At 45.6% G+C, this 23,615-nt stretch overlaps 1 protein-coding gene across 1 annotated transcript in view; it reads left to right on the top strand.

Annotated features, from left to right (window-relative positions):
• CSMD2 (CUB and Sushi multiple domains 2) overlaps positions 1–23,615 on the top strand; it is a 579,918-nt gene that overhangs the window by 101,997 nt on the left and 454,306 nt on the right. The window contains exon 3 of the mRNA XM_033115124.1: positions 3,819–3,931. Within this exon, the coding sequence (XP_032971015.1) occupies positions 3,819–3,931 (113 nt within the window). The remainder of the gene's footprint in view (positions 1–3,818; positions 3,932–23,615) is intronic.

The raw sequence follows: 23,615 nt of genomic DNA, 5'->3' as shown, positions 1-23,615 counted from the left end.
TCATTGCTGAGTCGTATTACGTGGTACGGATGTACCACAGTTGTTTAGTAGGTACATCCTATTGTAGGACATTTTGGTCACTTCCAGTTTTTGACTATTATGGAGGGAAAAATATAAACGCCTGCTATGGACAATTGTGTGTAGGTTTTTGTGTGGACACAAGGTTTCGCTTCTCTGGGATAAATGCCCAGGAGTGTGATTGATGACTTGTATTAGTGTATGTGTCGCTTTTTTTTTTTTTTTTTTAAAGAAACTGCCTAACTGTTTTCCAGAGTGTCTGTGTCATTTTACACTTTACCAGCATTGTGCAAGAGATCCATTTGTTTCACATCAGTACCAGCATTTGGTGGTGTCACTATTTTTATTTTATCTCTTTTAGTGATATGCAGTAATATCTCATCCTGGTCTTACATTGCATTGCCCTGTAATGATGCTGAATATTTTTCATGTAGTTATTTGTCAAACGTATATCTTTGTTAGTAAAATGTCTCTTTGTGTCTTTTGCAGATGTTCCAATTGGATTGCCATATCCTTGCTTCATTGTCAATCTTAGGGGAAAAGTATTCAGTCTTTCACCATTAATTGTGATGTTAGCGATATAGGAGTTTTGTAGATGTTTTTTTATCAAGTTAGGGAGGAAATTTCCCTCTAGTCTTAGTTTTCTGAATGTTTTTCTGTTTTTAAATCATGAATGAGAGTATTGAATTTTGTCAAGTGTTTTCCCTACATCAGTTGATATGATCGTGGTTTTTTGGTGTGTGTTTTTTTTACACTTTTGGCCTCTTTATATGGTGAATTACATTGATTGATTTTCAAATACTGAACCAGCCTTGTATCCTTGGGATAAACCCCACTTGACTATGGTGTATAATTGTTTTTATATGTTGCTGAATCCTCTTTGCTAATATTTTATTAAGGATTTTTGTCTTTATGTTCATATGGGATATTGATATTTAGTTTTCTTTATTTGTAGTATTTTTGGTTTTGGTATCAGGGTAATACTGATCTCATAAAATGTATTTGGAAGTGTTCCTTTCTCCTCTGTTTTCTGGAAGAGATTGTGTGGAATTGGTGTTAATTCTTCTTTATAAATTTGATAGAATTCTCTAGTGAAACCATGTGGGCCTGTGTACTTTTGGGGGAGGGATATTTTAAATTACTCATTCAATTTCCTTATTAGTTACAGTGCTATTCAATTGATCTATCTTATATTGGGAAAGTTATGGTAGTTTGTGCTCTTCAAGAAACTAGTCTGTTTCCTCTTAAGTTATCAAATGTATGTGTGTAATTTGTAGTATTTCCTTAGTATCCTATTGATAACTAACTACAGGATCTGTTTTCCTTAACCCTGGACATTTGTCAGTCTGATAAGTGGAAAATGAGCTGTGGATTCCGTTTTCATATTTTTTATATTAATTAGGTAGATCATCTTTCTGTTTTTGTTTGTTTATATCTTTGCCCTTTTGCTCTTTACCTGTTTACCTTTTTCATATTGATGTATAAGTGTTCTTTATAGATTATAAATACTAACCCTCTTCCTCTCATACGTATCATACATCATCTTCCCACTTTGTGTTTTTCTCTTTATTATTATTATTTTTTTACAGTTTTCTTTTTGCTCACCATGCATGGTTTTAATTTTCATGTAAGTAAATCAATTGATATTTTTCCTTTAAGGCCTCTAGGGTTTCATGGTGTATTCATTAGTACTCAATCAATTTCAAGAGATAGAACCCAAATCAAACTAGCTTGAACAACAACGACAAAAAGATCAAAGAAGGAGGGAAGGAAACAAGCAAGGAAGCAAAGGAATAAAGAACGTTGGTTCATGTAACTGCGCACTGCAGAGGTAGAGCTCTGTGCATGGCTGGGTCAAGGATCTGAGGAACATATCATCAGGGCTTATTTTATCTCTCTTCTCTCCTCGCTGTTCACCTTGGTCTATATCTATGTGGGTATCATTTTCTTTAAAGAAAATAGGCTCTGTGTAGTGATAAAAAGGCTGCTGTTGGTCCCAAGTTTACATTCTAGTGATTTAGGATCCAAAAATAAAGGACTCTCAGAGTTTGTATGTCATATCCCATGGAAGGACTCAGAACAACCCTGCTTTGGTGATATGCCCTCTTCCTTCTTCTCCATGCCTTGAACCAATCCATAACGCTGAGTGATGTGCCATGATCGGTCATTGGCCCAGTTCCGTGCTTATTGAGCAAGTGGGGTACCTGTCAGAACCCCATGCAATGAGAGCTCCCCAGAAGAAAGATGGACAGGTAGAAGCCAAAGGAGTTCTCTAAACATGTCACTCTTAGAAAGATCTTCCCCAGTGTAAGATGATAAAAAAAAAAAAAGTGTTTCCTTCTAATATGTATGGTTTCATTATTTTAAACATAAATTCTGACCCACATGAGAAAGTGAGGGAGCCTGAGAAGGACAGGGGCAGGAAAGGGGAGACAACATGGCATGAGGTAGGGATCCTTTGCTGGCTATTTTTATACCTGAAGAGAAGATGACCTTAAAACTTATTAGGCTACTCGTTTCACAGTTTGATCACTTTTCCTTAAGTTTGTTCTGTGTTAACATGAGTCCTATAATGTGAGGATGATAGGAAGGACACGTGCTTGGTCTAGCACGAGGCTTTTCACAGTGGGCATTAACAAATACCTGATTTAACTTGCCTGGACACAATACTTGTTCCCTCCAGGGGACATCCGGGCATCCAGATATTATATAAAAATGGGAGGTATAGAGAGGGATCCAGGAGCACCACAGATGTCCCAAAGTACTTAAAAATGGGGCAAAGGTAAACCTTGAATTCCCTGCCGGAGCCCTGATGGGGGTTGGGGGAGGCAGAGTGAGCCTAAAATGGGGACAAAGGACACAGGTAGACAGACAGGAGACTGGCCACCTCTCTACCTCCTATCGGTACAATCAGGTCACCTGTGGGGACCACCATGTGTGGACATCCAGCAGTGGACAACTTCTTTCCTAAAATATGTTTCCCAGTGTTCAGTGAAAGCGTCATTATATTATCTTTTTCACATTAGAAGAATCTTTTAGAAATGACTCTTGTGTTAAAAACATATTATATCAGGTTCAATAATTACTTCCATTTCACCCCGTTTCTTTTTCTTCATTTGCAGAAAAAAAAGGAGCATTTTAATTTTAAAAGCAAGTACAGTATGATCCCATTTGTATGAAATTATTTCATTGACTATGATCCCATCTATTGATCCTTCCATCTCTTTGTATATCCGCTGTCAAGAATGATTATTTCTAGATTGCCCTGGGGTTTTGTTTTTCGCTTTCATCTTTTAAAAATAATAAGCACTTAATAGTTTCTATAAAAGCAGTAGACATTCCTGTTAAAGAATAAAGTCTACGATAAGATGCATCCACATTCTGCTACTTAGAATTGGCTATATCTTCCTCGATCCCTGAATAAATATCGTCTATTGGCAATTATTAGTTGTACATTTGTGGTGAAATCTACCCAGAACCTCAAAGGACCTCATCCAGAAGGGGGAGACAGGAGAAGACAACCAGGGATGAAAAGAGAAGAGACATACATGAGGCAGGCCTCCAGGTTGGGGGCAGCCCATGGCGTCAGGGAAGTAGTCCCCCGATGTTTGTGTGACAGAAGATGCCTCGTTTCCACGCCACTTTGAACACCTTGCATATGCCTGGTGTTAGGCTTCTTTCATAGCCCTCCCTGTGCCTAGATCAGCATTGTGCATCCAACAGGCGCTCAATAAATGCATAATGGATGTACGGTTCCCAAGGGGGTCATTTTCCCTAAATTGTACCTCTTTGTCTTTCAGGCTCACAGGCTTTCAGCTGCCAGCCACCATCGTCAGCGCGGCCACCACTCTCTCTCTGCGCCTCATCAGTGACTACGCGGTCAGTGCACAGGGCTTCCACGCCAGCTACGAAGGTAGGCGTCCCCCAGCCCTGGCCGTGGGGGCCTGACGTGTGAGGCCGTAATAGCTGTAGGCAGGGCTGTGCTGCTCTGGGCTGCAGGGAAGGGCTGCTTCGGATTCAGAGCTTGCGCCTGTCCTAACAAGGCTGGTTACTGCCCAGTAACTCAGTTACTTAAATTGCTCAACCGTGTTTCTTGGAAGCTGAGAATTGACATCGGAGCTCAGGCTGCAATAGCTTATCCTGAGGGCCTGATAACATCTACTTCTCTGTACCCTTAACTGGGTTTTGTTGTGTTTTTATTTTTTTAGTTCTGTTTTCTATTAGGCTTAATTATATAAGGTACCTCAGCTTGGTTTTGGAAATAAGAGAGATATAAACCCTAAGTAAAAGAAATAAAATAAGTCACTGAAAAAAAATGTCTACTCAATATAGTGACTGGAAAGAGTCAGTTTTCTATCATTCAGAGAACAATTATTACCTTTTTCCTTAATAGCATGGATTAGGGTTTCTTGGTTTGAGTTATGCAAATAATTTCCATTTCTCGCAGCCTGTTTCAATATGGTGTTAATGTTCGAATTAACACTAATATCTTCAGATTATACACTATTATTATTATTAACTTTATTATGTTAGTTCGGAAGGTGGTACTTCTAGATCTCTGTCATTTCCCTGGGAAATTTACATCTCATTAATAGGTAATTATGCTGCTCTTGGCTAACAACCCACACTGCTATTTCGTGTTGAGATCACTAATAGGCATATTTTAATATTGTTAATGATAATTAATAACAGTAATGACATAATACCTTAATAAAGCATGCTAGTTATTCTAAAGCTTTCTTTCCCTTGCCTCCAAGAACTTAAAGAATAAGGGATGCTTTCTTGAATGAAGTTGTAGCAATACAGAAATAGATACCACCTTCATCTTGCTAGGAATATACCTCGGAAAGAGGGAAAATCCTGCTTTCTGGGAAAAATCCCCCGTAGTGGTCGGGGTGTTGGGGACACAGTTTGATGCTTTAACCTGAGCAGCTGAGGGCTCCTGAGAAGGTCTCAGTTATTTTTAACTACAGCTTCCTAAGAAGACTCCAGAGAAAGTTCCACATGCCGTTAACCGAGGGCTTCTGACATAATCCCACTCACTTTTCACTGAGGGCTCCTGAACAGACCTCCCTGTCTTTAAAACGAGGTCCCCTGAGATAGCCCAGTTTCTCTTGAAAAAGCAGTCAGTTGCTCCCAATATGAAGCCTGTGATCTTGGTCATCCAGGTTACGTCTCCACCTTGAACCTTGGCCCTGCACCCAAACCCATTCTCTCCAAGTTGGACCTACAACCTCCTTACTTAGAGAGGCCTCCTCAGAAGCTCCTGACAGCCTCTCTGGCTGCGAGCTTCTTCCTCAATACGTCGGCCTCGGGAAGATTGGCCCTGTTTGGGGCTGGTTGGGGGAATGAGTCAATGACACTAGAGTTGGTAGCTGCAGAGATCCTGGGAGGGGCTGACGCACCAGGGGACATGGCTGGTCTCTCGTGGTGTCCTCATTCAACAATCCCTGTACATACTTGTCTGAGGCCTGGACTCTCATGAGACTTTAAGAAAAGTGTCCTATTGGGGTGGCCGGTTAGCTCAGTTAGAGCGTGGTGCTGGTAGCACCAAGGTTGCCGGTTCGATCCCCGCGTGGGCCACTGTGAGCTGTGCCCTCCTTAAAAAAAAAAAAAGAAGAAGATGTCCTATTGATCCCTGACCACTGCCCCCTCTCGGGAACAGTGCCCAGTACTTCTCTATCCTCCAGAGCGGATCTGAGGGTACATCCCTACAGCCCTTTTAAAACAGTGGCCCTTGCCTGGAATTCATGGGCAAGGTCTATAGTTGGGCACAAAAGGTGTGTAAACCCCTTGTAATTAGAGGCAAAATTCCAAAAGTATAAGGATATGTGTATTTTTTCCTAGAAAGGGTCTAGAGCAGGGATCTACAAACTGTGACCCTCCGGCTACATCCAGCCCCGGCCTGTTTTTGTAAATAAAGTCAAGCCCATTTGCTGACATATTGTTTATGACTGTGTATGCACTGCATCTTCAGTGGCGAGTTATTGCCACAGAGACCATATGATCTGCAAAATCAGAACGATTTGCTCTCTGGCCCTTTACAGACCGCTTGTCTAGAGCTGTGCTGTGTAATACAGTAGCCATTGACCACATGTGACTATTTACATTTAAATCAATCACAATGATTCCATCTACAAATCAGTTTCTCAGTCACACTAGCCTCATATCAAGTGTTCAGGAGCCACATATGACTTGTGGCAACGGTACTGGACAGCACAGATAGGGAACATTGCAGAAAGTTCTACCGGACAGAGCTGAGCTAGAGTTTCCCTCAGATTCCCAAAGGGTCTGAGATTCAAAGGAGGTTACAAGGTGTTAGCATAATGTAGAGGCTGATGGGTGCTTCCTCCCACCTGCCTGGCCCAGTGGAGGCAGCCCAGACGTGACAGTGCTCCTCATTCCACAGCAGGACTGTCTTCCCTCAGCCAGTAATGGTGTCAGGTCTCTAAGTCATTAGTGCTAAGACAAGCCTTGCGGGCACGTCCAGGCAAAGCCGAGCCAGTGCAGACAGGTTGCTGTAGCTGAACGAGTGCCTGTGCAGTCACCTGTGCAGTTTCTGACAAGTGCACAGTCAGTAGGGCTGCTGTCTTTGTGCTGCCCGGCCGAGTGGCTCACAGATGTCTGTGCTAACACTGGATTCAGGTACAGAGGAGCCAAGGCTGGGGCTATCACCAAGCCCGTGGTCTTAGGACTGGACCACGGGGCAATTTGTGGATCCCGAAAAGTGAGTTGCACAGACTTTTGGAACACCCAAAGTAGAGGGAAAAGGAGGGAAGGTAGGAGGAACCAGGAGGGCAGCCACTGCTGGGGACAGACCGCGTGATACATGTCAAGTACCCACAATGGTGGCCTGGGCCTTCTCTATCACTGGACTTATCAGCAAGACACCGGATAATCCCATATTTGGGGATTTACTGATAAACACTAGCTTCTTGAGCCTATGACTGACTAACTGACCTTGGGTAGATTTTTTAAAACTCTCTGGGCCTCTTTGGGAGGCACAGGGAGATCCAGGAGTCAAAAGGACTCTGAAGATTTGGTTCTCAGGGAAGGAAGTCAGCCCTGCCCTCCATTGCAGAGTCCATTTTAGTCATTTGTGCCAAGCAGCAGACACAGATAGACAGGCTCCAGAGGAGAAGGGGCCCCCTACTGGCCAGGGCACCCCCCCCCACTCAGGACAGCCTTCTTCCTGTCTCTATCCAGGAAGTCACGTACCCAGAGGACATCGGGCCCTGCTGTTTGTGGCCCTCCTTGGCTATTAAAGCGAGTCTGATCCTCCTCTCCTCTCCGCGGGAGAGTGAAAAGTGCAGATAAGCAACTGAACTGCTGCTGGGGATTTGGGAGAAAGGTGAGGTCAGGTGAAGAGTGTCAGCTCACAGCTGCTGCTGCTCAAGGAAAAGATCAAAAAGGCCTGAGAAGACAGGAGATGCTTGATTTATAATCTCTGGGGGCAAGAGCCTGGGCTTCCAGGAGGGAAGGGGATCAACGTGTATTAAGCGCTGACTGTATGCCAGGCACTTTACATACATTACCTCATGTCAGCCCCATGCCAGCTTCCTGGACAGACCTTGCTATCTCCATCTTACAGACATACCGGCTGGGACTCAGGAGTTTTGTGTTCAGCTTACGGCTACTTATTTGATGCCCAGGAGTGGTTTTTCTGGCACTGAAGACTATATGTTCTTCTCTTACACTGTACTCTTTGTAAAACTCCTGGAGTAAGGCAGAGACTGGTGCCTCCATTTCATAGGCTAGTAAACAGGAGTGAAGTCAGAGCCAGAGAAGGATACAGGATGGCGTGGGCCATTCCAGGGAGGCAACCAGAGATGTGTTCCAGAACTCCTCAGCTAGGGTGGCTGCATAAAATACAGGACGCCCAGTTAATTTGAATTTTAAAGTATTCACATTTTTTAAATTTGAATTTTTTTTTTAAGTATAAGTATATCCCAAATATTTCATGGGACATACTTATGCTAAAAAAGAAATTATCTGTTGTTCACTTGAAATTCAAATTTAATGGAGCGTCCTGTATTTCTGTTTGCTAGATCTGGCTACCCCATTCTCAGCACTGAGTCGGCAGGAACCCTCACCCCACTTACCTCCTCCTCCTGATTCCCAGATCTGCTTCTCTCCTGCTCTGCCCAGTTGGGGCTGCCCTGCCCGTCCACCATAGAGGGTCTGGCCTCACCTCTGCCATTGCAGTGAGCGTCCATCTAGACAGCTCTCTGCAGACGCGCGCACACACACACGTGCGCAGACTCAGATCCCTGTGCACTTGGGGTTATGCCACGTGTGCAGTTCTGCTGCCTGGTTAATGAGGCCAACATTTTTCTGTCTTAATAATAGTCCTGCTCTGTCCTTCCTAATGAATATCAGGGAGTGAGCCCTGTGGTTTGCAGATAACCAAAATTATTTAACCGGTCATCGTCTGTGGACATTCGTGTGAAGAAATACCCTTGTACGTACAACTTACACCCTCACCTAATTATCTTCTTAGAATAAATGCTTGGAAGCGCACTTGCTGGTTCAAAGACTGTAGATTTTGTTTTTATACATAATGCCACAGTGTCTTTAGAAAAGTTATACTGATGTCCACGCCCACCCACAGTGCATGATAGGGGGCCCATCCCCCACGCTTGACCTACATTACATGAATTGTAAATCAGTTTCATTGATTAAAGTGGGTGAAAGATGCAACCTCATCTGTGGTTATAGTTTGCATCTCTTTGATGATAGAAAAGGTTGAGCACCTGTCATCCCTTACCAGCCATTGGTGGATCATTTTGTAAATTGCCTGTCCCCGTCTCCGCCTACTTTTCTTTTGGGGTGTTAGGATTTTCTTTCTTATCTTTTTTTCCCTTTGTAAATGGTTTTGCATATTAAGGATATTAATATTATGAGTTTCCTTTTTATGTGCAGCAGTTTTAATTTTTATGCCAGTAATTTAAACATTTTTAATTTTTCCTTTATAGTCTACCTTTGGTGTCATGCTTGGAAAGGCCTTTTCCCTGCCAAGCTCAGAGAAATAGTCATTTCAATTGTTCATCTTATTCTTTCAGGGTTTTATTCTTTCCGTTTTACTTTTAAACCTCTCTGGAGTGCAGTTGTGTTTGTCTTGGTTTCTGTGACTCTCTGTGTGTCTCTGACTCTCTAATGCTCACTCTGTGTCCTTCTGTCTCTCTGAGTGTGTGGAAGCCTCTTACTTCCCAATTTGCCCTCCACGTGTCTCTCTCTGATGTTTCTAGTCTTGCTGCTGTTGGGACATTATTTCTTCCACCCTAGTCCCCAGGCTTCCCAACTTTGCCACACACAACTCTCAAACATTATGTGGGATTGTTTCTGCCTAGTCCAGACTCATCAGCAGGTAAACAAGAGTTGTAAGCAGATCAGAAATATCAATTAGATTAAGAGTCTCTGCAGGTTTTTAATGCCTAATCCTGGTTGCACCTTTGCATATTAGCAGCCTTAATCTTGAGCGGTCACTTTGACACTTTCATGAAGGAGAACCCATCTCTGAGTGCTGGGTCTCAGTCAGTTAGAACTATTTAATCATCTAGGTCTAAAAACAGGCATTTCTGTTTAGCTAAATCTGTCATCTTGGGATCTCACTATTAAAATACAGGAGACTTCCTTAAATATCAGACCTGTTCCATTTCACCTATTATCTCCACATAGAATCTAGAAGGATGAGGAACCCTTGTAGGAGGGGTAGCCAAGTACAATGACTAAGACCTCAGGTTCTGGGTTCAAATATATCTGGAATCAGATCCCATCTCTGGCACTCACTTGGTGTGTGACGTTGGGCAAGCTATTTCATTTCTCTGAGCTCTGGCCTCCACACGTGTAAAATCAGGATAAGACTACTACATCATCTTGTGAAGATCGAGGAAGAGAATACACAGGTCACATGGTGTGCTCAGTAGAGGGCTGGGCAAATTGTCAGAGCTCTATAAATGTCAGCTATTTAGTGAAGTCACCCTCATCCTGACCTTACTAGACTGGGAGTCTTCAGGAGATGGAAGGAAAGCTACGTTGACTCCACAGGTTGCAATTCCAGCCCCATCGCAGCCCCTGGCTGCTGAGTTTGCATAAAATCCTCATCTCACTTGTCCGTGGTATGTCTAGTCTTCCGAACAAACTGTGGCTTCTTTGGGGAAGGAGCAGAGTGTTCTTCATGTCTGTGAGCACTACCTGAGAAAGCGCCTGTCTGATGGGGATAAGGTCTCCGGCCCCGTCACCTGCTGGATCACAGATAATGAGGTCAAGGCCAGACCTCTTTTTCATGGCCTCTTCCCTTCAGATCGGAGACGTTGGCGTTAGAGCTAAAGGTGTCAGGAACACGTTCAGTGGGCCCTAGACTTTATTTTTCCAGACACAAATTTGCACACATACACACACACACCACTTTTCCATATTTTTTCATGTAATTCAGATGCCCTGAACCTAGTCTACCTGAAAAACCCAGAGAGGCTGACATCACACATAAAGTTGTGGTAGAGATTCTTTCATTCATCAAACTAATGTTTGTTGAGCACCTACTGTATGCCTATCCTGATTTTTCCTCCAAGCCTCATCTTCACTGTCACGATGTAGTCTGTCTCTCCCTTTCCACACACTCCCGAAGGTGAACGGAATGGAGAGGAAGCAGAGGTGCTCATGTAGTGTCACGCCTATAAAAACACCTTGGTGTGCTTTTGCTACCGGTGGACGTCAGTAATGTCCTCTCCGCATGGTGAAACAGTCAGACAGTCACGTCTGTGAGGACAGACAGCGAATCTGGAGCTCCCCATTGCCCCTCTACCAGGGGAGGGCTGTTTGGAGTGAGCTGCAGGACAGAGTGTGCTTTCATGGCTTTTGGAGGAGGGAGCAGGGTTGAAGGTGATCATGGCACTGCGCACACAGCGAAATTGGGGTCCAGAAATGGACCCCTCGTGATTTGTTCCTTCCTGTAATTAGATCTGCTGATTCCCCTCTCCCAGTTTCAGCCTCTCAGACAATTTCCTCATTCTGAAAGATTCCCGCAATTCTGGGACATTATGCAGACACCTCGAAATTGGGCTAATGGAAGTTATTTGACTGTATATATATGATATGCAATTTGCACCATCAGGCCACTGCACGCCAGAACGGCAGGCCTGGCGAGACCTCCTCCAGGGTGGGCGGCAATGAGTGTCCTTTCCCTCTGCCCAGGAGGGATGGTGTTCGCTTCCTGAGTGAACTTGCTTCATTTCCGATGGCTCTGCCTTGGGAGTTGGAGAACATTCCTCTTAATCAGTACTGTGGAGTAGCAAATTAATACATAGAGATGTGACATTTGAGACAAATTGGGCAGCACTTCTCAATAAGTGGGGAATCAGGATGAATTTCATATCACGTCCTCAATAAGCCCACAAACAGTTCATCATGGAGAGTGATATTTTCCCCTATGGGGAAGGGTAAGAACATACCTTGAAAATGATATCATACCAAATTCGAGTGACTTGGCTCTCCTCAGGTCAGAGTGTCAGAAGACACAGAGATAAAGGGGAAGGAGCATTTCAGAGGGCTAGGTTACCTGCAGGTAAGGTGTTCATCCGCTTTACTACTTTACCTCTCTGTCCCGGTGAGTTCATTCAGTCATTCAACAAATATGTACCACGTACCTGCTTTACGCCAGGTCCTGAGGCAGACTTTGAGGAATATGAATGAATAGAAGTCGTGCCTACCTTCAGGTACCTCTGAGACCTAAAATTGTTGGCGAGGAGTAAGAGCACAGGAGCGGGGTTCAAACTCCGGCCAGCTGAGAGAATTGAACTATTTTCCCAACCACCCTGAGCTGATTGTTTTTGCAAAAAGAGAATCTGTAACGCCCACTTCAATGGGCTGTAATGAGAATTCAGAGTTAATGAATGAGAAATGCCTGGCACAGAGTCTCTCTCTATTCAGTAAATACTAATTCCTCAACCACAAGGAGAAAATGCTCTCCTGCCTAGTTGGGTCTCTGGAGATTCAGTTTGAGCTCTGCCTTGTCCCTGCTGTGCGACCCCGGGTGAGACACTGAACCTTTTAGCTTCCTCCTGTGGAAAATGAGATAACATTCTCTTCCTTTCAAGGGGGCTGTGAAAATAAGTGATAAGGTATGCAAAGCACCTAGCAGACATTTGGCACATAGTAGGCACTCAGTAAAAGGAAGCTACTATAATGGCGCCTGATATATTTTGTGGGAGTGGGGAAAAAAAATCTTTCCCATGACACAACCTTTGGTCAAGACTTGTGGCTCTCCAAGAGCAAGGAATGTCAGCTATGTTTTGTCTTCTGTCACCGTGGTACATTAGCTCAGGTCTTGGCACATCGTAGGCATACTACAATTAAAGCTAGTGCTTGCCTCTTCTGACCTGGATCCCCGCGAGTCCATATTGGGCTTTTATGCAGCACAGGTGGCCACCCTGAGGGGACACAGCCACATGAGCATATGGCTTAGTGGATGGAGCAGAGGCTGGGTTTTAGTTCCAGCCCCCCTCCGCCTGGGCACCCTTTTGCAGTATGCAACCTGAAAAGCTACACATGGGGGCTTTGCTTCAGAGCCTTCCTCTCAGGAGTCTAACGAAAGGTTCAGAGAATCATTAGATGCTGGGTGCAAGGATCTGAGAGAGCTTTCACTGAAAACCCTCTGGTTGCTTCCAGGATGGAGTACAAACTCCTTACTTGGCCGCTACGCCCTGACCTCCACGCCTTCCTTCTCCGGCCACACTGGACTTTGTCCAGTCTTTAGACTACACTGTCTCTCTGCTCATTCCTCAGACACACTGGGGCCCTTCCCATTCTCTCCGAGCTCCTTGTACGCCTCGTTCCCTCATGTACACAGGTCACGTGCACCACTCGTGTGTGTCCTGGTCTTCGTTTGCCTTCCCCACTCCTGTGTTTGGTTCCCATAGCCGGAACACACAGTAGCACACTGAGGTTACGAGCTCAGAGTCTGAAGGAAGAATCGACTCCCAGCTCAGCCTGTGAGGAGCCAGAGTGGGACTTTGAGTAGGTCACTTAACCTGCAGTGACCTCCCTGGTCGGGAAAGGACAATAATAATAATCCCTACTCCGTGGCATTATCGCTGGGAACAAATCAGGCAACACAGGCCAAGGGTTCCTAACAGTGCCTGGAGTGGAATACACACTCCAAAAGCAGCCATGTGGGTCTAGAGCGGCGTCTGACACATGGTAGAGGCTCAATAAACAATGATGAGTTAAGTGAGTGGCTGAATAAGCGATCGTCTCCTTTGATGTAAAAGACCCAGACAAGGAAAGAGATTCGCTCAAGGTACCCGGGACCATATTCTCATTGACTCTAAGATGCCCTCAGTTATAATAGGACCACTTTATTTGATGTACCACTAAGAAAGAAAAAGTACTGCCAATTAAAACATGACATGCCATCGATTATAAGACACATTCTAATTTCAAAGGTATTAGATTATTGAAAAATATGCACCCTAAAACCAGTGAAATATGGTAACTGCTTGATTGCTTTTGACTATCCCTCATTTGGGGTGGGTTCATCCATCTGACCTCTTCTCACACCCAGGGCTCTCTGATAGTCAGGGCTGTCCCCCTTTTTCAGTAGTCAGGTGGTAGCTCTCGCCAGCCATGTGATCCCCTCTTAATTTATTCTTTCAGCTCCTAGTCTCGATACTTCTCAATTTTCTGCATTGAACTCTATTTAACACCTATTAGCACAGGTCTTCATCTGATAAATGCTCTTTTCACAGGAGGCAGCAAGATACCCCAGTCTTGACCCTTCCTCCTGTGTCTGTGCCCAAGGCAGGGAGCAAATAGATGCCAAACATGGCTTACCCAGGCAACTGCCAGCCCCCTCCCCACCCCTCCCACGAGGGCCCAGGGAACACGGCTGGCTGGGGACCTGACTGATTCTGCCCATTGGGATGGGGGGGTGTGGGAGGGTCAGCCTTCAGCCCCTGTTCTGGCAGTGACTGTAGCTGGACACATGTCTGTCTCCCTCCTGTGGACCTGCTGACCCCGTCAGAGCTGCCTTCACTAACCTCAGCCCTGGAGGTTCAGGGGACGCCTTTTCGGGTGGTGATATATCTCCCAGCCCATGGACTGAGCATCAGCAGGGAGAAGACGCTTCCAAAAGAAATATCAGAATATTTCAATCCTCCTTTTCCCATTAATTACATTGGGGGTGATTTAGACACTGTGTTTTGGCTTATTCTTTCCAGGCCTTCCCTTCATTAGTGTGGATAATCGAGGTGGAAGCCATTGACATTTCATTTTCGCAGCAGGGGAGAAAGCCTTAGGTAGGAGATTCTGATGTGGAGATCCGGCATTTGACGGTTACATCTCTCTCTTTCCCCTTTAAACGATCCCATGAAACAATGGGAATTGTGCCACAGCCCTGTACCCTCATGCAAAGCACAGGATCATAAGCTCAGGGCCTCTGAGATGAGGAAAACCAAGGAAGCAGCACTCGCTGAGCACCTCCGACATGCCCGGCAGTGCAGTGGGAGCTTTGCAGACACCGACACATCACCACTTCTCAAGCAAGACCTTAGGATCCCCATTTGACAGATAAGCAAGTCAAGGCTCAGACAGGTTTGTTACCTGAGGTTATATAGCTCGTAAGGGTCACGCACAGTGTGAAAATCTGTTTGATTTGAAAGCCCACCTCTCTCCACTCTGTGCCACCTCTCAAAGTAAGTCCCACACCGTTCTCCAAGCCTGTCCCTCCTACCTGTCCTGACCCCACAGAAAAGAGGGGGCACAGAGTGCCAGGTGAGCCAGCACATGGCCTTGGGGCATCTCCTAGGGCCTGCAGTCCCTGGTGTGGCCATGTTGGGACATCCTTGCTGCTGCAACCCCGTCGTGGAGATGGCGGCTTTGCTTCCCTGCTTTTCTCCTCTGCCATCCTGCTCCTCCCTAGGACCTTTGTCCACAGGTTGGGCTTGGTAAGGAATTCAGTTACCAGACTTGGTTCTGTGAAGTGGAGGGGACAGAGGAATGGGCAAGCCAAGCACACGTCAGCCTCAGGGTCTCCATACATTCTGTTCCCTTTGTCTGCTCCGCTCTGCCCTGTTGGCCCCATAGCGCGCTCTCTCTATCTCTCTCTCTTTGTTCAGGTCTCTGCTTAAATATCCCCTAATCAGAGAGGATATTTCCTAACCACACTATATAACAGCCTCCCGTGCCATCACTCCCTATCACACTGCGACATATGGTATGATATTGTTTGCTTATTTTATGATCCCGCCCCCCCCACCCCAAAAACGCTCCTGCCAAAGTATGCATTTCTGGGAGTCAGGGCCTTTGTCATTTTTTGCATTATTGTTGTTCTCTGCTGAATCCTTAGCTCGTAGAACAGGTCCTGGCACACATTAGGTGCTCAATAAATGTTTGGTGAATGAATAAATGAATGAAATCAGAAGAAAGAACGAACATATGTATTTGGTCATCAGCAAGAACTCCCGCAGCATTGAAGTGTAGAGGATGAGAAGCGGGAATAGCAGGAGCTGAGCTGGGTGAGGGTCAGGGCCCAGCTCGTGCAGGGCCTGGCAGGCCGTGGGAAGGAGTTTGGGCTTTATTTGCAAAGAGACGCAAGCACCAAAGGGTCTTAGGCAGGTGACACAGTGATATTTATGCTTGAGAGATGGTGAGGAGGGCAGGGGGCATCCTGGAAACCACGGGGCCAGTTGCGGGTGGGGACTATTGCCCAGCACAAAACGTTACAGGACCTTCATCCGCCCTGGGGAGGGTGCCAGGAAAGGGGAGACCTAGCCTGAGGCTAACACCACGCTGCCCACACCCACATTCCCTGTGGATGAGCAGCTAAGCTGCTGGAACAAAAGGACTGCCCTATACGTGAAGCAGCTTGGTTTTTCCAATGGCTTTTTTTTTTTTAATTTATTGGGGTGACAATTATTAGTAAAATTACATAGATTTCAGGTGTACAATTCTGTATTACATCATCTATAAATCCCATTGTGTGTTCACCACCCGGAGTCAGTTCTCCTTCCATTATCATATATTTGATCCCCTTTACCCTCATCTCCCACCCCCCACCCCCCTTACCCTCTGGTAACCACTAAACTATTGTCTGTGTCTATGAGTTTTTGTTTTTCATTTGTTTGTCTTGTTCTTTTGTTGTTTTTGGTTTATATACCACATATCTGTGAAATCATATGGTTCTCTGCTTTTTCTGTCTGACTTATTTCGCTTAGCATCATACTCTCAAGATCCATCCATGTTGTCACAAATGTTCCTATATCATCTTTTCCAATGGCTTTAACAAAAATATTTATGATATTCTTGTCTGTTCTATAGACATTTATGATGTGACTAGAACTGATTGAACAAGTTCACTTTTTAAGAGTCTCAAGGAATGGGTGAATGTTCTAGTGCTTGGGTATCCAGTTATAAGCAATGTGGATGAAACCCTACAGATCACACTTGGGAATTTCACAGAGGATTCAAGAGCAAATTCATTGGACAGTGATGGCTGCAAGGATGATGATGAAAGCTGACATTGCTTCAGCTCTTACCAGGTGTCACATACTCTTCTAAGTGCCTCACATTTTAACATGGCATCCTCACAACAATCCTATGAGGTAGGCACTATTATTATCCCCATTTTACTGATGAGGCACAGAGAGGTTAAGTAACTTGCTTGTGGTCACACAGCTAGTAGGAGGTAGAATGTGGGTTTGAACCCAGGCAGTTTGGCTTGAGCCTGCAAAAAAGAATAAAATAATTTCACACAGCTGGGACTAGTGGATCAAAAGAAAATATTCCAGTATAGTAGAGAGCAATGCCGAGCTTTGTACTTTAAAGAATCTAACAAAAGGAAAAGATGTACTAATCTGACTATATTCAAATGTAAATATTCTGTACAATAAAACCCAGAAATGGAAAGAAAAAGTGACTGTTGAATAACATTATGCCAGATATGGCAGGAAAGGGTCAATCTCCCTAGTACACAGAGAGCCCGTACAAAGTGGTAACAAAGGTGTCTGGGGTTTACACCCAAGGAAATAGAGGCAGCAAGTAAATACACCGGAAAGCTATTCTCTCTTGCTGGTAATCAATGTCAATTAAAACAGAAGGGATGCTTGATCCCTGGTGAAGTGACTTAGGACGATCTGACAGAGTGCTGGAGCCGTCGTGGAGAAATAGGCACCGTCACACGTTTCTGGTGGCAATGTAAAGTAGTCCTTTGGGAATCCAATTTGACCATTGCTATCAAGAGTCATAAAATGCTCGTGTCATTTGACCCAGTAATTCCCCTCCTGGGAATATAATTCAACAGAAGAAGAAAGTTATGTGCATGAAAGTGTTGATTTCAGCATTATTAATAATGATGAAAAATTGGAAACTGTAAAAATGTCCAACAATAGGGGAATGGCTAGGAAAATTATGGTATATCTACCTAATGGATTTATGTAGCCATTTAAAATTATAAAAGCATTATTTAGTAATACCAGAAGATATTTATCATATTATTTGCAGTTGAACAAAGCAGGATGCAAAATGGTTTCCCCATATTTTTTTTACAACCATGTAACGTAGATGTTATAGGGATGAGGGCTGGATAGAAACAACTGATATTGGAGGGCAGTGAGATTATAGGAGATTTTTAAAAACGTTTCTCTTTATGGCCGCTCTAGTGTTGATTGTGTGATAAAGAGCCAACAGGAGAAAAATCTGAAATCAAAGAGTAAACTGAAATCAATAGCAATTAAGTCCTGGCTTATGTGAAAACTACATAGAGGTTTCAACTGGCTTTGAATATAATGTGAGCCAAATGTCACATGGTTCTATTAATAGAAATATAGACTCCAGATCTTGGGAGGTGGGTGTATTCAGAGGAAGAAAACCCAGAAAATAAAGCAATGATCAGTAGCAAGGTGTTTTTGAGGGTCATGGATTGTATCTCCAGTATATGACTCAGCATAGAGTAGGTGTTTCAGAGAATGAATGAGAGAAGTAATAATCTCACAAAGAACAGTTAAAGAGAAGGCCTGGAAGTAACTGAAGGATTTGTGATGTAGAAGACAAATAACTGTGTATTCTGGATTGCTTCAGAGAGCAGAACAATGTCTAATGATAGATGTTAGTGATAAGTTAATTTCAACCAAGAAACAAGAAGAAATTTTACATAGCTTTAATTATCATCAGTTGAAGGAGGCTGCCTGGTGAGGTAGTGAGCTCCCCATCTCCGAAGATGCTCAAGCAAGGGTTTGATGGATTACGCTCTGCTCTAGATGCCATTAACATACTTCTCAAAATGATGTATGTACTGGATTTCATCAATTTAACATCCATCGATTGTAAGATACATCATCATTTTATGTACCACAAAGGAAGAAAAAAACACGGTCAGTTAAGCTATGACACATTCTTGATTGTAGGACTCATCTCAATTTCTGAGCTTTTTAAATGTTAATTGTGAAAAAATGTCAATGAAATACTGTATAGCCTGGGGGGACCAATGGTGTATTTTGAGTGCACAAATCTGTGGGCTAATCCATGGTAGCAGTATGAAAGCGTACACACACACACACACACAGTGAGAGAGGGAGCGGAGATATTAAGGTGAGTCAAATGCAAATGGGCATTTTTTAAAAGACAGAGTGGGAAACATCCGAGGCGCGTCCCGCTGTGGCTGACCACACTACCTTGAGCCCCTAGACCCCAGGTGCACACACACTGCTTTTCCTGCGGCAGATTTCCCTGGTGTGAGATGGCCTGAACTGGACAGGGGGTTTCCTTAGATGCCTTCTAAAATTCATGACCAATCTGAGTTGCTAATTCAATGGCTTTGTGATTCTGTAACTCACTGCTTTGCAGCCGTAACTCCTCATCGATTCATTTGATGGACTTCAACTCTAAAGTGTTTTGTAACCTCTAGTATTGGCCGAGCCCTGCCTGTCAAGCCCCATTGACACTGTGACTGGTACATGACCCATCCCATAACTCCCTTCCTGACCCACATTCCAGCATCCTCGGGAGCCACTGCAGCCCTTTTGTGACCCAGGGAGCTGTGGAGGGCCTGAGAAGGTATGGCAGCCTCACCTGGGGCCTTAGCCTTCCTCAGGCACAGGTAAGCCTAGATCCTCACCCACGTTGCCCTCCGCATACCTCTCACTTAGCTACTGTCTCACCCGCTCTTGCATTTTACAACCACACCGTGCTTGGGTTCCGCTGCCTTTCACTGTGTGTTATCTGGAGAATGCACTATACCATCTCTGTGCCTCAGTTTTCTCTGCTGTAAAATGGACTTGATGCCTAAGCACAGTGAGATAACAGCAGTGTTCCTTTATAGCCATGCCCAGTGGGACTGAGTTTGCTTCCTCCTCCAAGATCCCTTACTGTGGGAGCACATGAGACTCTTCTAAAGCTTCTCACATTGAGGGTGACGGGTGGGAAGATTACATTCCTTCCCTGGGAAATGTCTCTGAAAGCTGTGGTTTTAGCAGCTCCACCCTTCACAAGCTGGGAGGAATGTTCTCTTCCCTGTGCTGCACACCCAGCTGTCTTGGGGAACATTATGGACCCTGCTTAGAGGCACATACGGGCAGGCTGGCTTCTCTTGAGGCGTTTTTGGCTCACAGAGCATATTCCTTAGTTTTTCACTGTGCAGTCAAGCACAGAAAGGACCCCAACATATCTGCTGAGAGGTCCATATGTTGGGGTCCACATGTTGGGGTCCACAGAAAATGTCCCAAACACTGTAAAGGTTATGAAAACCTAGTTTTTTTTGCCCATCCATCCATCCATCCATTGGTAAATATGCCTTGACTGCCTACTCTGAATGAGGTCTGGGCAAACATAATGAGTAAGACATAGTTCTTGACCTTGGATAATCATGATCTATTTGGGAAGACAGATAGGAAATCCAAAAGCTACAATGCAGTGTAATAACTGCTGGAGAGATGAGGGCGTGGGACCTGGTGGTCACTTGCTTCGGCTCCAGGAAAGGAACTCCCTGGATGCACCTTGGGTTCCACACCATCACCTACTGGGGAATCTTCAGGTGCTCAGGCAGTAACACCCCGGCCTCCCAAAGTGAGACTTCGCCTGGCACATTTGAAGAACAGAGATGACCCAGTGTGGCCAGAGTAAAGGGAGTGGTGGGAGGGCGGTAGGACATGATAAAGTCAGAGAGGGAAGAAGGGACCAAGTCAGACACAGCCGTTAGATTATGTGACGGACTTGGCTTTTGCTCTGAGTGTGACAGAGCCTGTTGGTGAGTTCTGAGCAGAGGGTGGGCTGATTTGACCTTCCTTGAAACAGCTGCTGTGTGTGTGCGGGCATTAAAGAAAGGCAAAGTGGGGGCAGGGAGCCTGGCCAGGAGTCTGCTGCTGCCAGCATGTGAGAGCTGAGGAGGCTCAGACCCGGGCAGTAGCCGTAGAGGGGCGGAGAAGTGGGCCTCTCCCAGGTGGATTCTGAAGGTGGAGCTAACAGAATCGGCTGACAGATCGGATGTGGGGTGTTAGAGAGAAGTCAATGGTAAATCCAAGGATGGAGCAGCTAGCAGCATGGAGCTGCCGTTAGCTGAGACGGGGAAGCCCTTGGGTGAAGCAGGCATGGTGTGTGGGGGCTGGGAGCTCAGTTGGGACTCTTAGGAGCGCTATGTCCTCTAGGCATCAAGGGGACCTGGTGGGTAGGCAGTGGGATGGAGAGAGCCTGCCTGCAGATATGTTGGGGTCCTCTCAGAATGTAGACAGTACTTGAAGCCATGAGGTTAGCTGAGATGACTTTGAGCGGGAGGCGAGACAGAAAAGAGAAATTCATTTGACTCCCCAAAGCTGCGTTTGGCTAAGGTATTCAGAGAAAGCCCATCACCCTGCTCTCCGTGCATGCCTCTGGGAACCAGTTATGCCTGTTTCCTGGTTCTTGCAGCAGCTGTAGCTTCAATTCCTTCCAGAGGTCTAGGAGAGGGCAGGTCGGCCCCTGGCAAAGGGACTGGTTCCTGTCCCGAGGGGCTTATCAGCGAGCTCCCTTCCTGTCTTCCTGAAGCAGGTGGCTGAGCACAGGGATTCAGGGTCTTGGGAGAGTGGGAGAGCTGGTGAGTTTTACCCTGAGGTCCTGAGAGAAAAGAGAAGGCCTGTGTTGCTGAGAAGACACCCCCCTGAGCAGTGAGGCAGGTCGTGGGTGTGGGTGCTGGGGAAGGTGGGGGCTGGTGGCAGCAGAGACAAAGGCTCCTCTGTAGCACAGGGAGCAGAAGCTCATCTCTGCCTTCTGCCTGGCGGGCACCTACTGCCTGGGGAACTATGGATTGAAAAAATCCATAACGGGCATGACAGTGATTGATAATACTTGAAAGGAAACCTGCGACGTCTGCTTTCAAAGCCATGTTCCCCCAGAATGCCTGTCTGAGCGCCGTTCCCGCAGCCGTGCCTTTGGAGACAGCCGTGAACACTTAGCCACCTTGTTGGTGTTAGTACACGGAGAACAGTTAGCGAAGGGAACCTGTGGCTTGGGCTTGGTGTAGGGCTTCCTTCTAAAGGCTAATCAGTGGTTCACAACAGTGAGACCTTAGGGCCAGGCTCATCGTGGGTGGGGGCTCCAGGAAACAATGGTGGGTCCTGGTTACAGTGCAGTGCAGACAAGTTTGGGGAGAGGCAGACGTGTCACTTCTGTTCCCAAGCCCTGACAGCTGTAATAAAAGAGCTGTTTAGGATTTGGTGATATTTCACTGGCTTCATTTATGGGACTGTGTGTTCTTGATGGAGACTCATGCGTTCATTCAACAAATATTTACCGAGCACCTACTATGTGCCAGGCACAATTTAAAATTCTGGGCTTAAAGCAGTGAACAAAATAAATGCCCTATGGCACGTATATTCTAGTCTATGGATCAGGTAATAGACATACTAAATGAGTAAATTATACAGTATACAGATGTGGATGCGTGCAAAGCAAACTAAAAGGAAGATAAAAGGGACAGAATGGGTCTAGGAAGGGGACGCTACAATTTTAGATTGGGTGGCTGGGGAAACCTCCTTGAGAAAGTGGTCTCTGTGTGAAGACCTGACGGCGGTGAAGGAGTGAGCCAGGAGGGTGTCTGGGGAAAGACTGTTCCAGGCAGCAGGAATAGCATGTGCAAAGGCCCTGAGGTAGGCCTGACATGTTCAGGGAACAACAAGGAGTCAAGGGTGGCTGGAGGGGATTACGAGGGGTAAGATGAATAGGAGGCAGAATTAGAGAGGCCACAGGGCCAGATGACATAGGCCCTGATAGACTGGTGTGCAACTAGAAGGAAACTTGGAACCATTCAGCCTAAATTCCCATTTTTTTGGATGAGGAAATAGACCCCAGCAAGCAAAGTGTTTGTCCAGAGTCTTGCTGTCAGTAGCTGTCCTGGTTCTAACACTCAGGGCCCTAACAACCAGATTATTCCATTTCATTCAGCTTATTTAGTCTTTCAGAAAAATGTTTATAGACATTTCACTCACTATTGGAAATGAAAAGTAAAACTGGTGGAGAGGCCCAGAGAACTAGGATGGAGAAGGATGGACTCTCATGAGAAGATGCTCATAGATAATCTTTGTTTGTATTTTTTCTCTTGATGAAAGCATTTAAAAACACACCCCAGAGCGAGTGGAAATTGGGACTTGCAATGCCCAGTTTCCCAAGCTGCTTTCTGGATTTTGGTCAGTTTTGATATCAGTCCACCTCCACCCACCTTTACATCTGGAAGTTATTAGATAGTGTTATTAGACCAGGGCTCAGCCTCCAGTGGGAAAAGAAGCCAAGCATGTAGTAATTTGATCAGGAATTACTGGCGCAGTGCAAGGCGGTGGGGATTCACTGGTGATTAAAAGCAGCCTGTGCCTGAGCCCGCAAGGAGCTCCCAGCCCAGCTGGGGGATAGGCCAGTAGTCACGGCACAGTGGTTAGGGCTGTGACGGGGTTGACGGGGGCAGTGGGGGTGCCGAGGAAGGGTATCTGAACCTGACTGAAGGTGGGTGGCTTAGGGAAGCTCTCCTAGAGGAAGCAGAAACCGAGAGGATGAGAGGAGACCCCAGACTTTCCGGGGTCAGAGGCAGACTCAGAAACAAATCATTGAGACAGTCGGGGTGGCAGGCTCTGGCAATTATCAACCTGGATTCAGATCCAGTCCCGCTGGTTATGATTGCTGTGCCCTTGGGGAAGTCATGGAACCTCTCTAAGCCTCACTTTCCTCATTTGTGGAATGGGGATAACAATACAACCTACAGAGGTGTAGTGAGGATAAAACAGGAGAATGCAGGGAAACTAGCTACCCGATTGGAAATGCTCAGTAGGTGGTAGATGTCACTAGAATCCAGTAGGGTAGGGTGTGGTGGACCGTAACTCACTGCCTGGGCTCTGCTTCCTGGAGGTGGGGCCACATGGCTGCATCTTGAAGGAAGAGGGCCGGTGAGTGAGGGACGAGGAGAGAAGTGGAGAGGAAGGCATTCCAGGAGGAAGGGCAGCCTAAACCAAAAGCGTGGAGGCAAAAGCGGCTCGGGGGATGGGACGAGCTCCATGGGGTTCAGGGTGAATGATTAACTAATAATAATTAGAAGGTAAGAAAGGGGGTAAGAAGACACTAAAACCAGGCAGGATCCAGAGCATAGCGGC

The sequence above is a fragment of the Rhinolophus ferrumequinum genome, chromosome 9 (genome assembly GCF_004115265.2).
Source record: "Rhinolophus ferrumequinum isolate MPI-CBG mRhiFer1 chromosome 9, mRhiFer1_v1.p, whole genome shotgun sequence".
NCBI classification, from domain to species: domain Eukaryota; kingdom Metazoa; phylum Chordata; class Mammalia; order Chiroptera; family Rhinolophidae; genus Rhinolophus; species Rhinolophus ferrumequinum.
The sequence above is the reverse complement of the archived record's forward strand: the minus strand, read 5'-3'. Positions and strand labels throughout refer to the sequence as shown.